Here is a 16611-nt window from a genome sequence, read left to right on the forward strand (position 1 = left end):
TTAAAATCTCGGGGGAAATGGAATACGTATAAGCGAGATTCATTTATTTATTTATTTATTCCGGTATATAAAAAACATTACAAAAAGCAGAACAAGTCTGAAATTATTGTAGTACATATACCGTAATAAAAAGTTACATTACAGAACAAAAATACAAAAAAAAAAAAAAAAAAAATTACGATATGTATAAAAAAATAAATATACTGTACATTAATCTTTAAAATTTATCCAATATATATATTTATCAAAGTCTTAATTCATTTTTTTGCAATATCTACAATAGTATTAATTTAAATGAATTTATTTATTTACTTATAAAAATCCTATATAAAAATAAAAAAAATTTATTGAGAGTTAAGCAGATCAACAATATACGGTACAGCAGACCGTTTATATCTGTCGGTTTTGCATTTAGGCACTTCCAGATTTCCACCATTGGATCTAAGGTTTAATTTTCGCTTGCGGCAAGGAGGGAGCATATCTCTGTGCAAAGCCGATTTTATGAGACCCTGACCAAAGGAAAGGACCAGACTTTCCCTCCTTGCTGCAAGCGAAAGGAGTTGCGTCTCCTCTAAAGCTAAATCATATGATATATAATTATATATAATAATATAAATTGGTTATATAAACTAATTAGAACAATTAAAAATCTCAATATCTAAATCTACCTTGGTTGCCTCTCAAAATGCTGCTGTTCTTGTTATCAATATTGTTATGAGTCTGTTACAGTACAGTATCTAAATTAACAAATCAATAAATGCTCTACAAACGATTGTTTAATAATTATCTATCATACTATTGTTTAACATTATTTAAAATCAGTAATTAAGTCTAATAAATTAAACAAACAACACAATACATACTGTAGCAATCGGTCTATATCTCTGATACTCAAGCATTGCTATGACGACCGCAGTCTCCTCATCATACATGCGAATCTCAACGGCGAGCAGTCGCTAGACGTCATGGTTCATTACAATATCTAAGCTTACCTACAGACTAATATTAGTAAACTATTATTAATAACTATTATACAGTATATAATCTTTAAAGTCAAATAACATAATTCAGCAGTATCACTATATATTCTGATCATGGTGTTCATGCACAAACCTAAATTTAGTTACAACTAGAGGGTACTCCGAGAGTACAAACCTCCGCCTACTGTAAAATTCCCCTACATAAAATGTCCCCGGAACATATATATATTTTTTTAAAATTTTTTTTTATTAGTTCTAAATGTAAATAGGCTAACTGCACACTATAAAGTTGTGGATGAGAGTTTGGTGTAATGGTTATGTATCCAGCCTCTCACAGTTGAGATTGCTGGTTCAAGTCCTGCTGAGGTTTTTTTTTTTATTATTATTTTTTTATTTCTTTTTTTTTTTTGGACCTTGATCTTTGACCCTGACCCTTCAAAATTTAACAAAAATTATATGATGAATCATTGATCATTGTTGCTAAGTATGGTGAGAATTGGATAAAAACTGTGGTCTCTAGGCAGTAAAATAGTTTTTGGTTAGTTGTGACCTTGACCTATGACCTTTCCCCTCAAATTCGAACTCGTCCAAGCTTTTGGGGCATAGATCATTGTGGCCAAATTTGGTGAGAATCGGATAAAAACTGTGGCCTCCAGGCTGTTCACAGACACAAACAAACACACACACACACAAACATACAGGGGTGAAAACATAACCTCCTTGGCGGAGGTAATTATACAAATTGTTATTTCAAACTTTATAACATCTCAAAACAACTTGAATCGACCAAATATACAATGCTAGATAGCTCGAGAGTTTTCTAACACCCTAACCTTGTGTTGCTTCCTTCATAGGCCTGTATTGTAGTTTTAGCGGTTACTTCAATACTTGGACAATTAATAAGAAATCATCTGCTGAAATTTCATGTTTAATTAAATTTGTTTATAGCACACTTTCATTTCAAAAGATATAAATAATATATAAACTGACATTTGGTTTATTTTAACATTTTTAGGCTTACAAATGTTTGTGAAAAAATGATAGGATATATCAAGGAAGAGTAAAGTCCTATGATATATAATAATGTAAAATTTGCTAACCACATATTGATTTTGTGTGTATTGTTCACTATCATGTAACATTTGCTATTGTTGAGCCATATTGATATTATCATAATATTATAATATTAATATTATATATACATATTATGTATTGTGCAAGTGAGGTTCAAGGGTTGCATCATGCTAGAAAGCGTCTATGGGCATCAACAAATCAATAATGCATCATAATTTAAGGAAATTCAATTTAAACTATAAGCTTTATACAGAGACAGAAAAAATCAATTAAAAACTATACATATGTTTTTGGTATTAAAATGTTAGATTTTTTAATGAATTGATTGTTAATACTGTATAGGTAAAATGTAGTTTTCAAAATGTAATTTTCTGATTTCTTTTGTTGACAATTCTTTATGTTCTCTCTTATTTTAAACCTTGACAAAAGTTGTTTGTAGTGAATATTTTTCATTGTTTTTTTGTATACACAATGGTACTGTAAGTTGTAGAGAATGGATACTCATGGTTATGTCCACATGGATGTTTTTTACCTCAATGGGATACTGATGTTTATCACCATTTATTTTGCTTTTTGCATTGTTTTCCCATTACTGGCTGCTATTTAGTTGCTGTGCTGCTATGTAAACTGCAACTGTTTTGCACCTAGTTATGGAGTAGATAACACATCCCGACATGTTAATAACTTACTTGATTTGATTATACGGGCCAACCTTGCAAATATTTTGGTCATGCTTGTTGAAGCAAATTCAAAATAGAATATCTCATTGGTTGATTTAACTTGTACATAAAATAATTACTGTATGCCTTTTCAATTTTTATTGTTTTTTTAACTCTGGATTTTTATATTTTTCCTTATTAGAGGAACCTTCCATTAAAACTGAAAAATCACTTTCATTTTCACACCATCTTGATTGACATATTTAATCTCATTACAATAACCATTAAACAATAGGGTGCTAATTAACAACTGCTGCTCAAGGTCATGTTTGTTGGTTTATTTGAAAATGCAAACATGCTTACTGGTAGCTACATGCTGTAAAAATAGTTCCGTACAATTTGTACTGCGATTAGAATAGATATTTTATTAATTGCTGGTTAACTGTACTTTATACGGTAGGCTATCGTCATGAGTGTCCGTATATGGGGCATTCCACAGTATTTTTTTGTTATGGACGGGACATTTTTGAGAATATAACTATTAGAAATATCTTAGAAATAAAAAAAATACAAGCTTCAAAGTAGAATTAGCTCTGCTAACTTTTCTGGCTGTTTTACTTTATCGTTTTGATTTAGCTTTTCGCTTTTTTTTGTATCTCCATTGAGATCCAGCCACTGATCAGTGATACCCACAGCATTGTCATTTTTTCAGTAATTTGCCTTTGGATTTATATCAGGGATGTCACCACGGTGGTCGGCGATGGATGGCCCCGTTCACCACTCGGAATTTCCGACCACCATTTTCATGACACCGACCACCACTATATTTACGCATGTAGATCGTAGCCTATTGTTTCGTAACTTACTACTACGATAAGATGTATTGTTATTAGTTATCCGCTTGGTAGAGCGGATAACTCCTTGTTATTGTATTGGATCAATAGTTTTTTTCTGTATTATTATTATTATTAGTTATCCGCTTAGTAGCGGATAACTCCTTGTAATCGTCCTGTTACTTTTTTTTTTCTTATTTCTTTCTCCCTCATTTTTGTGTCTCACGTATCTCAAAAACTTGTAAACATAACATTTCATAACTTTGTCAACATATGGGCATTTACGTGAAGTTGTGCACCTCCTATTTTTGAATGACGTCAGAGTTGCGCAACGTGACTTACGTGCGATTTTATGATTTTTTTATGATTGATCATAGACTAAAAACCAAGCATAAATTTGTTTTTACACTTTGTGAAAATTTAAGTCATATCAAGGGCAAACTTTTTGTGGATTAAAAATGGCATGTTTTACAAGACATTTCGCGCGCACGCGCATTTCTCCTCTATTTTTGTATCTCGCGTATCTCAAAAACGTGTAAACATAAACATTTCATAACTTTGTCAACATATGGGCATTCACGTGAAGTTGTGCACCTCCTATTGTGAATGATGTCAGAAATGCGCAACGTGACTTACGCGCGATTTTATGAATTTCGCGTATTTAAAGTGGAGGTGTACTCAGGGCTTTTCCTTCTGTTATTTACTTCAGTATATTAATATTAGTGGGTACAAACATAAAAAATCATATCAAAATAAGCAGTTTCTGAGAAATCAGAAAAATAAAAAAATGTTTAAAAATATCGAAATATCGCTGTGTATTTTTTTCAGCAGTTAGGTAATGACCTTAGTTGTAAAGGTCACGTTACTATGTTATGTTACGTCACGTCTCTCTCCTCGATATCGCTCGAGCTGTCCAAGACGCGCTACTACACGTGTATCATTTTCCTCTCATCACACATCCGATCGAACGAACATTTTATTATTGTCTTGCATTTTGTTATTACTTTTTGCGTCTACTCTTAGCTTCAAAATGAAGCACTGTATGGTATATAAGTGCCATAACAAGTCACATAGAGATAAGGACGTCAGTTATCATCGCATGCCGCTGAAAAACAAGCAATTGATGAAGAAGTGGCTTGAAACCTTGAAACTTAAAAATCCGCCACAGAACAAAGAGTCAAGGATCTGCAGTGCCCACTTCGCGGAGGATGCCTTCAAGCTATACGGAGACAAGGGTAGAAAGACGATTCGCCCTGATGCTGTTCCAACACTGCATCTTGGCTATAAGATTCAATCGAGGCCGGAATCTTTTCGAACATCTAGCGTCAGCAGGCTTATGCCTAGTACATCATTATTTGAAGAAAATATTGAGGTATTTACTTTTATGTTTTGTTTATTAATTATAAATTTATAATATAATAAATAATAATTTCACGCTGATGGTAGGTATCTAATCTACTAGCCTATTTAGTATTATAATGGATAGCTAGGGCCTAGGCAGTATAGAATAGTTAATATAGGACTAGCCTATATTATACTATAATACTATACTACTCACTTGTCGGCCAGCTAGGCCTGATATAATACTATAATATTATTATTATTATTGATAATAGTACTACTCTAGGCCTAGTACTACTATTCTAGCATTCATAAATATTTTATGTTCCATTTGTCTCAATGAATATCATCAGCGTTGCCAGGGAGTGACAGATATTGACCTTAATGATATTATTTCATCAAGAAAAGAATGGATTTGTCTGAAATGTGTCCTTCCACATAATGCTTCGTTTTTTGATGGATCAGCTGGTTCTTGCAGCAGTGAGTCTTCTAACAGTGTGGTTCTTCCTAGTACACATCAACTTACTGGACTGCTGTATAACGCCAGAAGTGTCTGCAATAAATTAACAGAGTTGCAGCTTGTTGTGGATACAGAAAAACCTCACATCCTTGCGATTACAGAAACATGGCTTGGCAATGAAATCAATGATGCAGAAATAATAGAGAGTGGTTACCAGATATTCAGGAACGATCGAAATAGGCATGGTGGTGGAGTGATGCTGGTCATCAGTGATGCGTGTAAACCAACAACAACTGCGTTTATTCACAACAACCTGGAAATTGTATGGGCTGAGATTACATGTAAGCTTGGTAAGATCTTGATCGGATGCTTCTATCGCCCACCCAATGCACCCATGCTGTACACACAAAACTTTTTAAATGCCATGGAAGAAGTACTAGATAATAGTCATCACTACAAAGCCATCATTCTTTTAGGGGATTTTAATATTCGTCACCAAAGACAATATCTTGTAAATAACTTTGAACATCTTATTTTTGACTCCATGGACTCGCTTGATTTTGTACAAATGGTTAATTTTCATACAAGAATAGCTAACAATACTGTTGAAGGCAACACCTTGGACTTAATTTTTAGCAATAGGCCTGAGTTGTTCAATATTGAACAAACTGAAGGTCTGGGTAAAAGTGATCATGTGGGTGTGAAATTTAATATGAATGTAAAGTTAACTGGTTTTCGAAAACTACCAAATAGATCAAAATTTCTGTACTCAAAACTTAACCCTAACCTATTACACGAAGAATTAGAATCTGCAGATTGGAATTCGTGTCTAGTTGTAAATGATGTTGATACATCCTGGATAAATTTTAGGGATATGCTTTTGAAAGTGTTTAATAAGATCGTACCTAAAGGCAAAGGTAGTGTTAAAAAAAGACCTCCGTGGATATCCCAAGAGGTTGTCAGGTTAAGTCGAAAAAAGAAAAGAGCCTATAAAAAGGCTAAAGCAAAACCAGAAAATGTTAATCTATGGGACAGGTATAAGGTAATTAGAAATAATGTAAAATATATGTGTAAAAAGAGTTACTATGAATATGTAAAACAATTAGCAACAAACTCAAAAGACCAAAAACCTTTTTGGGCGTTCGTTAATGCTAAACGACATAAATGCTTTCCAACAAGTTTTAAGTTTGATAACATCACAACAGATGATCCTAGGTTAATTGCTAATAAATTTAATACATTTTTTCATAGTAACTTTTCTAAACCTGTACCCAATGATAACCAGATGATAGCTTCACTGGTTGATCCTCCTCTTTCTGATCTGCTGATTAATGAAGCAGATGTTAAAAGTCTGATTACTTCTTTAGATGGGAATAAATCCCCAGGGCCTGACGGTATCTCCCCTAAAATGCTTAAACTGTCATCTTACACAATCATTGGTGTTTTGACTGAGATATTTAATATTTCAATTAAAACCGGTAAAGTCCCAGCTGACTGGAAAGTAGCCCATGTAGTACCTATACATAAATCAGGCCCTAGTGACAATGTTGTAAACTATCGCCCCATCTCCCTGACGTCAGTGGTTGGGAAAATGCTTGAGCGCTTTATTGGAAAGCACATGGTTTCTCATGCTGATAAACTTGGCCTTTTGCCTTCCACACAACATGGTTTTTGTAACAAAAGATCGTGTGTAACACAGCTTGCCACAATTTACCACCAATGGGCTAAATTTTTGGATGTAAACAAACCACCAAGAGTTGATGCTGTGTTTTTAGATTGGTCAAAGGCTTTTGACAAGGTTTGTCATTCAGTTCTCATTAATAAGCTACAAAAATATGGCTTTGCCGGTAAGCTCATGAGCTGGTTGCAATCTTTTCTGATTAACCGTAGCCAAGCAGTGTTATTCAAAGGTTCACTTTCAGATTGGAAAGATGTATTATCGGGGGTACCCCAAGGTTCCGTGTTGGGACCTATTCTTTTTAATTTGTATACATGTGAGCTCCCATCAGTAGTTAATTCAAATATTGCATTATATGCAGATGATACTGTCTTGTTCAGAGTAATAAATAATCAAGATGATTGTTTGAAGCTTCAAGACGATCTAACTGCCATAGCCCTATGGGGCACTGATAATTATATGTCTCTAAATAACAGTAAATGTAAGGTTATGTCGATCTCTAGATCGAAAGTAAAACAGTATTTTCATTATAGAATTGATAATAAAATACTAGAAAGTGTAACAGAATACAAGTATCTTGGTGTTACCTTGTCTTCAGATTTGAAGTGGAATAAACACATCTCTCTGACTACTGGTAAATGCAATAAACTTGTTGGATTTATTAAGAGGTGTGTTAGAACCAATGATCAGACCGTTTTTCCTAAATTATTTAAGTCTATCATTAGGCCTGTATTTGAATACGCTTCACCTGTCTGGTTTCCATTTCTGCAAAGCACCATCAATCAGATTGAATCTGTTCAGAGACGCTTTACACGATCATGCTTCCCACGTTTTTTTCACATGGATTATGACATGCGGCCGTCATACGAACAAAGGTTACGGACTCTAAAATTACCCACGATTTATAATAGACTTAAATTCATCCGTGTTAAATTTGTTGTGAAGTGCCTCTGTACAGATTTCCTAATTGATGGTGTTTTGCTACCTAAACCTGTTGAACGTAGAAGTGAGAAACTTGTTTTTAGACATGAGAAGTCTCGTACAAATGCTTTTTTTAATTCTGTTTTTATTTCATTTCCACGGATGTGGGATGAGATTCCGGTATTTATCACAGACATGTTTATTTATAATGATTGCAATTTTTATTCTGTTTTATATAAATTCTATGTTACCGGATTGTTAAATGTTTAACCTTGTTTCTGTTATTTTGCCACCAGCACTATCAGGAGAGTCTTCTATAGCGATATTTTTTGCTTTTTGACAATCCGCCAGGATAGTTTCTGCGTTTTTCTATGCTTGTTTTTGTTAATGTAATTGATGCTTTGTGTATTATTGTTATTATTTATCTGGATAATAAATGAATATGAATATGAATATGAAATGCTACTGCTGGCTAGACTAGAGAGGGGTAGGTTCCATGGTAGGCCTCTCTTTGATATCAAACACCATGAGAGATGCTGATCTCTTTTTCTTATGGTTATTATACTATACTCTATGGTTGACCTTGTTAATTACACTAATTAATTGATTAGTCTAATCTCTCTGTTTGAGACAATGGAAGGGCTGGAAGTGGGATGTGTTAATTATTATCACAGGCAGTATAGCCTATTCTGTGAAACTGTTTACTCTATGCCTTATCATGCACAAGTTGTTTATCATTTATTTCATCACAATTATTAGTATTTCAGGTTTTAAAATTGTTTTAATGAGCAAGTGATTTGTGAGATTTAAATAGAACACTTTTATCTGTTTCAGGAAATAGAATTTGTTCCAAATGTAAATGATTCCCTTGATGCTTCTCTTGATGTTACACCACAACACGAAGATGATTCAAGTTTCCATTTGGTTAGTGGGAGCAGTAGTAGTAGCGACAGTGATGAGGATGTCTGCCAGGTAGAAAAAATTATACAGGCAAACAAGTACATTGTTTTTGAAGATGAACTACTCAAACTGATAAGGTGCCAAGAGGCAAAGTGTTGTGCACCGGTGCCTGAGCCAAAACAGCACACAGTTGGTAGCATGCTCAGAATAACGGGAACATGTTTATCCGGCCATGATTTCTATTGGACATCACAGCCTATGTGTGAAAGCACAAGGCGACCAGCTGGAAACATTGCTATAGCTGCTGCAACCCTCCACACTGGCAACACGTATACAACAATGAGTGAAATATTTGAAGAAATAAAGCGTGCGACGATCCATAAAAGTGCATTTTATAAAATTCAATGTGAGTTTCTTCTTCCAAATATTGAAGAGATGTATGAATCACACATTGAAGATGTCCGGAAAAGTAAGTTCCATTTATAGTATAGTTATTTCACAATTTTGGTAAAAATAGTAGTTACTTTACTAAACTGAATTTATTGATATTGAGTTGATAATATTGTCATTTCTGTATAATAAAATAGTATTACTGTAATGGTAATCAAACAAAAAGCAATGCAAAGCCATCCAAAATTGAATTCTGAAAAGAAAACAAATATACTGGACATTATTTAAATGTTGTTTACATACTTTTGTTTCCCAGGATATGACAACCTACAGGGAAAGCTGATTGTAGCTGGAGACTGTAGGCATGATTCGCCGGGCCATAATGCGACATTTGGGACCTACTCTCTAATGGACACAGATACCGATCTGATATTGGCCTCTAAGACGGTATCAGTAAATGAGGAGGGGATACCAAATTCTCATCATCTTGAAAATGTTGGTTTAAAAAGATGTCTTGAAGAATTAAAGGTTTGGAATCTTGTGTTTTTCTGTGCTACAGTAGATGTCATGTTTTCAGTAATTTTTGTTTTGTATAATGTAGAAAATACATACATGTTTATTGTTTTACAGGAACACAAACTGAATGTTGATATTATATCCACTGATCGCCACCCAATGATAGGAAAGACTTTACGTGAAAACTACCCAGAGATAAAACACGAGTATGATATATGGCACCTTGCTAAATCTGTGAGAAAGAGAGTTGCAGCTGCAGGAAAGAAGCACAAAGAGTTGCAAGTGTGGGAAAAAGGCATCATTAACCATCTGTGGTGGTCAGCCGAAACCTGCCAAGGAAGTGTCACACAGCTCATGGTAGGGATTTCTTAATGTAGAATGTTTAATAATTAATCTCAAGCGACAGCAGTTTGTTTTAATCACTAATAATGCATTCTGAAATATATTTAACAACAGGAACGTTGGACCTCTATTGTGCGTCACATAGTTGACGAACATGATTGGATTTGTGGCTTCGAGTACATGAAGTGTAGTCATCCTCCACTTGAAGCAAACATGACAAAACCCTGGCTAACACCAGAAAGTGATGCCCATAAAGCACTACAAGATATTGTTACAAATAATTTACTTCTGCGTGACTTGAAGGTTAGTTATGCATTATGTATAAATAAATAGCTTTTCAGTATTGTGTGCATTCACTGGAGGTATTATCATCAAGATAAATTGAATACAATTTTGAATTTACTGTATTTCTATTCAGGCAACAGACTTTTGTCACACTGGAAATTTAGAAGGATTCCATAACATGATGCTGAAGTACATGCCCAAACGTAGCAAGTTTGAGCACGAGGGAGCAATAGCTCGTACATATCTGGCTGTCATAGACAACAACATGACATCGAACAGATCATATGCAACATTGGCCGATGGTGAAAGTCAATACCGTTTGGAGTGGTCCAAAAAATCCAGAATGTATGTGGTTAGGCGTGTGAAGGAAGCAAAGAAATATACTTTCAGGAAAGACTTGATGAAAGGTGTTTTTGACCGCGTCATCCACGGTTAGTTAATTGCTTTTAATCTGAACTCTTCATCATGCAAACATGCAATGAAAGAATTTACAGTATTGTATATACAACTTTTTATGTATTTTACTTAACAGGCAAGAAGACTAAGTCTACCCTCGTGAAAGGAAAAATGAAGAGTTATATAAGGAAGGAGACAAAACCAAGTAAAGCTGAAGCTGTGGCAAGCCACAAGTCAAGATTGAAATAAGTGTTCACTACTGTTATTACTGTACTGAAAATGGTTAATTTAATGCCTACAGTATATTGAATCGATTATAGATCTTCAGGATCAATGGCGAGTCCCATTTTAAGTTCATGTAAAATTTATACTGCTTTGATGTTATGATTTCATTAGATGGCATCTGAATTTCAACAATTGGATGTTTCGTCACAGTTCATCACATTAATTAGAGCCTGTATCTTGTTATGAATTTTCTCCAAAATTGCATTCTGAAACAAGTCCCTTTCACATCAAATTGTTTTCATAATAGTTGCACAAAATGCTGTTTACAATGCCAATACTGTACTGTCAACTGTTGAATGGTAGAAATTGCCTTCAGCTAGAGTGGAGCTAAATATTTTGCACAATAGTCTAACTTGTATCCATAATTGTTGATAGTTTTAATTTAGTACTGTAACAAGTTAATTATTATTAGTCAATATTTTTGAAAGCACTAATAACTGCAGTTTTTATTACAAAATAAAGATATTTTATTTATCATACTATTCACCATTATTTATTTCATTTTCTTATACATACATAGTTACACAGTTATAACTTACTACCGGTACAATATAAAACTGTAGTGATATCATATTACAAGCAAATAATTTTGTAAAAAATACAGTACTGTACAGGTTATACAGTACTAGAGGCAAGTGTTAAATGCATACAAACATTTATATCAACCATCGTCGGAATTAAAAGGAAGTCCATCCACATCTATAAATCCTGTATAGATCCCACTATCCTCCGGATATTTGTTTCTAATTGTCCATACACAGCATGATGGAATAGGCCTTCTGTCATTTTTTCTTCACCCACCAAATGTAGCATCTATGTGCGATAAATCGATAAGTTCTGAAAATAAATAAATTTACAGTCAGCAGAACACACAATATGCAGCACACAGCCACAGTGGAAGGAGAGTATTAACATTGAATTAAATTGCATTGCATGTATTTTTATGACCCTTGCAAATCGTTAAATTTTGCACTGCAAATAAAGACTGATATTTTGCTTGGAAATTTTAGATTTTTAAGCCCTATCCTGCAGCCGGCCGAAACTAGATCGAGCGGCCGTACTACATACAATTATTACTAGCTAGGCCGGCGTACCTACTTGTTCTTAATTTCATCTTGTGTCACGCTCTCGCCAAGAATGTCCTTTTTTGAGACATAAACCAGCTCTAATACATCCTTGTCCATGCAAAGTTTTTTTAATTTCTCATTTATCAAACAGGTATTTTCTCCAATTTTGTCTTCTAATTCTACCCTCTCTCTACAACAAACGCTCCCCTTTACATTCTTCATTAAACGGCAATTTCCACAATGACACCAATCAAGTGAGGTTAATCTCCATTCGTCTCTCTGTTGCTGGGGCCTAGGCCTAGGCTGATTTACATCTTCGCCGTTGGCAGTTTGTGATGCTTGTATGGGCCTGGGTTCTGGTTCAAACGCATAACCATGTCTTTCAGGTCTAGGCCTACGATTAAACATTGCCGTTTGATCCGTCTATCTTTTCAAATAACCACGCAAAACAATCTTAATCTTAGACTTATTATTCGTATGTATTTTATATCCTAGTTTATCGAGTCGAGAAGAGATCGAGTCGAGCGCGAGGAGGATCGGCGAGGATCGGCGAGTAAAGAAAGCCAACAGCTTGCGTATGCGCAAATTGATTGACTCCCTAGAAAGTAAAAATTACCCACTTGGCTCAAGTGGGTAGTTTTTTTAATTACGCAAAAATAAATTGGTCAACCCCTAAAAAACACATCGGGAATGAAAAATTTGGCTTCCGAAGAATCTGAAAACATATATGTATAATATTTTTGGAACTTACATATGTTTTTTACGATTTTTTTAAAACGCATCGTTTTTTTTCAATTTACATGCAAATGAATAGGGAAAAAGGTTTGTAATTTGAACTATCCCCCCAGATCGCATTTTTTGATGTTTTTCAGAATAACCATGCAGCATACAACAAATTTTAAAAATACCTTAATTTAGATGAAAGTAATGTTTATTATGAACTGAATAAAATAAAAATGTGAAATTTTTTTAGAGCACCTCCACTTTAACATAGATTTAAAACCATATAACAATTTAAATTGAAACTTAGCAAAAGTTTAGTTTATATCATGCGCTAACTTTCTGTGGAAAAAAAATTGCGTGTTTTACACAAAGTTACGCGCGCACGCGCATTTAAAATTCAAAATGCGCAAAATTAATTTTTAATCAAAAAAAAAAATTTTATGTGCGTGGTGCGCACGTAGCGCTAAAAGTATTTTTTTTTATTGAATTATGTTTTTCCAGCCTTTTATAGTAATTTTACCAATTTCGACTTACAATTACGTCATACGGGCATGTTGAATTGGATACTTTACATGCGTTTTTGATGAAAAAGTTCAAAAATTTGTCAAAATTATGCCTTTTTTTAAACAGTCATAGATTCTAAACAACGAGGTAAATTTTTTTTTAATTACATATTCTGGAAGTTGATGAGTTGTAGAAATCGGATCATGAATCAATATGGCTAACCGAACATTGTGACATCATCGTATGGCCACACGAATGTAAAATATAGGATTTTTGTCTCTTTCGTTATTGCTCATCATATTCAATGGAGCGCATCACGCCTATCTGTATTCCTTTTTCTCCGACATTTTAATATTGTCTAGGTCAATCAACTATCTTACGCATGAGTTAAAAATATTTTAATTTTTATGACGTCATCATGCCTAAAAATTGTAATTAACAGAGTCATTAATTTCATCTTTACAATAAATTTTAATCTGTTATAGCTCGTAAGAATAAAATGTGATAATCACGATTAAAACGTTTTCAGGAAGCTATGGGATTGTAGATACGAAATCATGTGAACTTTTTGCCAATCAGATGTTGTGACGTCATCATATGACAAGTTTAATTAAAAAGGTCAAATTTTCATCGTCTGCGTCAGAGTTCATCACATTTAAATGTGGTGCGCACCAACATTTTACGTATTGAAATTTCTTCTACACGTTAATATGTTGTTACTGAGATAATTCTCTTCAGAAATTGCTATCTTTGTGTTTTATTTTGATGACGTCATCATGTTAAATATTTGAATTAAAGGCAGGTTCCGTAATTTAGTTAATATGTCATATAATATACAGTAGTACAATGTACACCAGCATAGGCTCTGATGTGAGCAAATTGTTGTTTGCCGCCCTCTGTATCATGTAGAATTAACGCTGTGGTTAGGATTCCGGCACCGGAATTCAACTGCCCACCGTTAGGGAATCCGACACGCTATTGCGCATGCCCAGAGCGAAGTAATTATAGCTGCTTGCACTAGTGCCACAGACCGCGCACCACACCACCGAGAGTCGAACATTGTTAGTTAGTCGTTACGCGAGCGAGAGAGCGATGGATGAAACTTGGCCTAGGTCATACATGAATTAAATAATTAAAATACAACTACGCCACGCGTTCAAATAATTATTATTATGATATTGATAAGAATCAGTATCTATATAAAAATCGTAATGCTGTAATTATTAGACAGAGGAAGTATGAAGTTCGGAACGGGAGAAAAGCTGTTTTTTCACATCATATCCGCGCGGCAGCTGCCGCCAACAAATCAACTTGTATTGTATATGAGTGCATGTTATTACAGTATAATGCGTTATATGAAATCTTTTATTTTGTACTTGAAAATCATATAACTAGTCATGTAGTTATAATTCATAATTATATGAAGTTTATATATGAATGGGCTATAAACTAGTTCGCCGTGGCGCAGCTATTAATAGATCCATCCATCGCTGTTAGCAAAGATAGTCTGTAGATGATAGAGTATAGAGTCGATCGCCGATTACCTCGCTCTGGGCATGCGCAATAGCGTGTCGGATTCCCTAACGCTGGGCAGTTGAGTTCCGGTGCCGGAATCCTAACCACGGCGTAGAATTAATGTCTCCTTGTATACACGTCAGTATACTGTATAATTATAATACATTGTAGCATAGGCGAAAATACAGGAGCACCTCTTATTATAGTTTTTAACATGACGATGACGTATGACGTGTACGTGGCGTCTGTCGTGCGGATAACTAACTCGTCAAAGTGACGAGTTTCATGTCTAGTTATAATTATCAATGCGTCGATCGTAGGGTGGTTCGTAGGGTTAATAAATAACATTGTCATCGCTTTTAGAAAACGCATGGACAATGCAAATTAACAATGTACTGTTCACTAATTAAAATCGGCGGCGCCTAAAAATCCTAGGCCTAGTAGGAGATGACACATTTTGGTGGTTAGCCTAATTTAGCCGGACGAGACAACATCGTGCGCCGAATCGACATTGGAGTGGAGTCTAGTTTCGGCGGCCTAGGCTTACGCTAAAATATTTAACCCTACCATGGATTAAAGAATAGAAGGATATGCATCGACGTGAGATCAAGGGTTCCTTGACTCTCGCCGACAGACCGCGGACCGCCCACAATGTTACAGTTTAATTAACCACATGGTAACAACGAAACGGTCGCGTGCCTAATATATTGTTTACTGCACATGTGCAACGACATTTAACCTTGTTGACTACGCATCTTTCGCGCGTTCTTTGGTTTCCGGTCCTTCATAGAAACTTTACTGCTACCATATAGCCTACAAATCGTTTGCAGACACAACTGGTGATTGCTCATTTTCTATCTAGAAAATAGAAAATATTGTTGCACTGTATGTATTCATACATATTTGAACAGTATAATCAGTGGCGTAACGACTATGTGCGCTCACTGGCTAAACCCAGGGGCCCTGAAGCTTGGGGCCCATGAGCAGTGCACAGAGGAACAGGCATAACATATGTCGAAAATGCTAAAAACGTCCCATGCCTCGATCTTTGAAACTTGGAGGGCCACTTAGGTTTCCTAAACAAGTGGCTTCAGGCCTCTGCCTCACGCCACTGAGTATAATGTTTATTGAAAACAGTTATTAAATTACATTGTATGTTATTGTGAAGACCCTCCCCTAGTGTAGGCCTACTTCATCAATATACCAGATAAAAACTACTAGTACTACTAAAAAATACTATATTGTTATTGGCTTAGAATTGTAGATGCTATAATTGTAATTAGTATAAATAGGTTTCTGCCGCGATTGATCTTCGGTAATGTTTTTATGACATTAAAGTAGCATTTTATGACCTGTAGTAGCCCTACATCTGAGACAATAACTATTTGTTGTCTCAGCCGACATGTAAAATTACAAAATCAGCAAGAATACTAGGCCTAGGCTTACTAGTAAACCATATGATTTGCCGACATTGATACTGCTAATCTTAAGTGTAGTAGATACAACGTGTAATCATGATCTATATACTCACCGTTGTCTTACTTTTTGTATAAATAATAATAGGTACTTTGTTTGTTCGTGATTAAGTTTGCCCTGCGTGTACTTTTCAAAACGACCGCTAGGTAACGTATCGCAACTATACATAGCCAGCCAATCCCGGATCAGGGATCGCTGTTTTCATTCAATTAGGCCCGGTGATTGGATGTGATGTGGATGACATAACCACTAGCCAATCACCAGGC

General features: G+C 34.9%; 2 protein-coding genes across 2 annotated transcripts in view; one reads left to right on the top strand and one right to left on the bottom strand.

Moving 5' to 3' along the window:
• The window catches only part of LOC144836943 (uncharacterized), a 387722-nt gene that overhangs the window by 122341 nt on the left and 248770 nt on the right, over positions 1-16611 (bottom strand). The window lies entirely within an intron of this gene.
• LOC144837294 (uncharacterized) lies at positions 8580-11326 on the top strand. The gene is made up of 7 exons (XM_078692343.1): positions 8580-8594; positions 8781-9315; positions 9553-9764; positions 9867-10109; positions 10209-10397; positions 10513-10810; positions 10912-11326. Exons 1-7 carry the CDS (start codon positions 8580-8582, stop codon positions 11022-11024), a joined length of 1605 nt encoding a protein of 534 aa, XP_078548469.1. The 3' UTR covers positions 11025-11326.

This window comes from Antedon bifida, chromosome 3 (assembly GCF_963402885.1).
Source record: "Antedon bifida chromosome 3, ecAntBifi1.1, whole genome shotgun sequence".
Classification (NCBI taxonomy): domain Eukaryota; kingdom Metazoa; phylum Echinodermata; class Crinoidea; order Comatulida; family Antedonidae; genus Antedon; species Antedon bifida.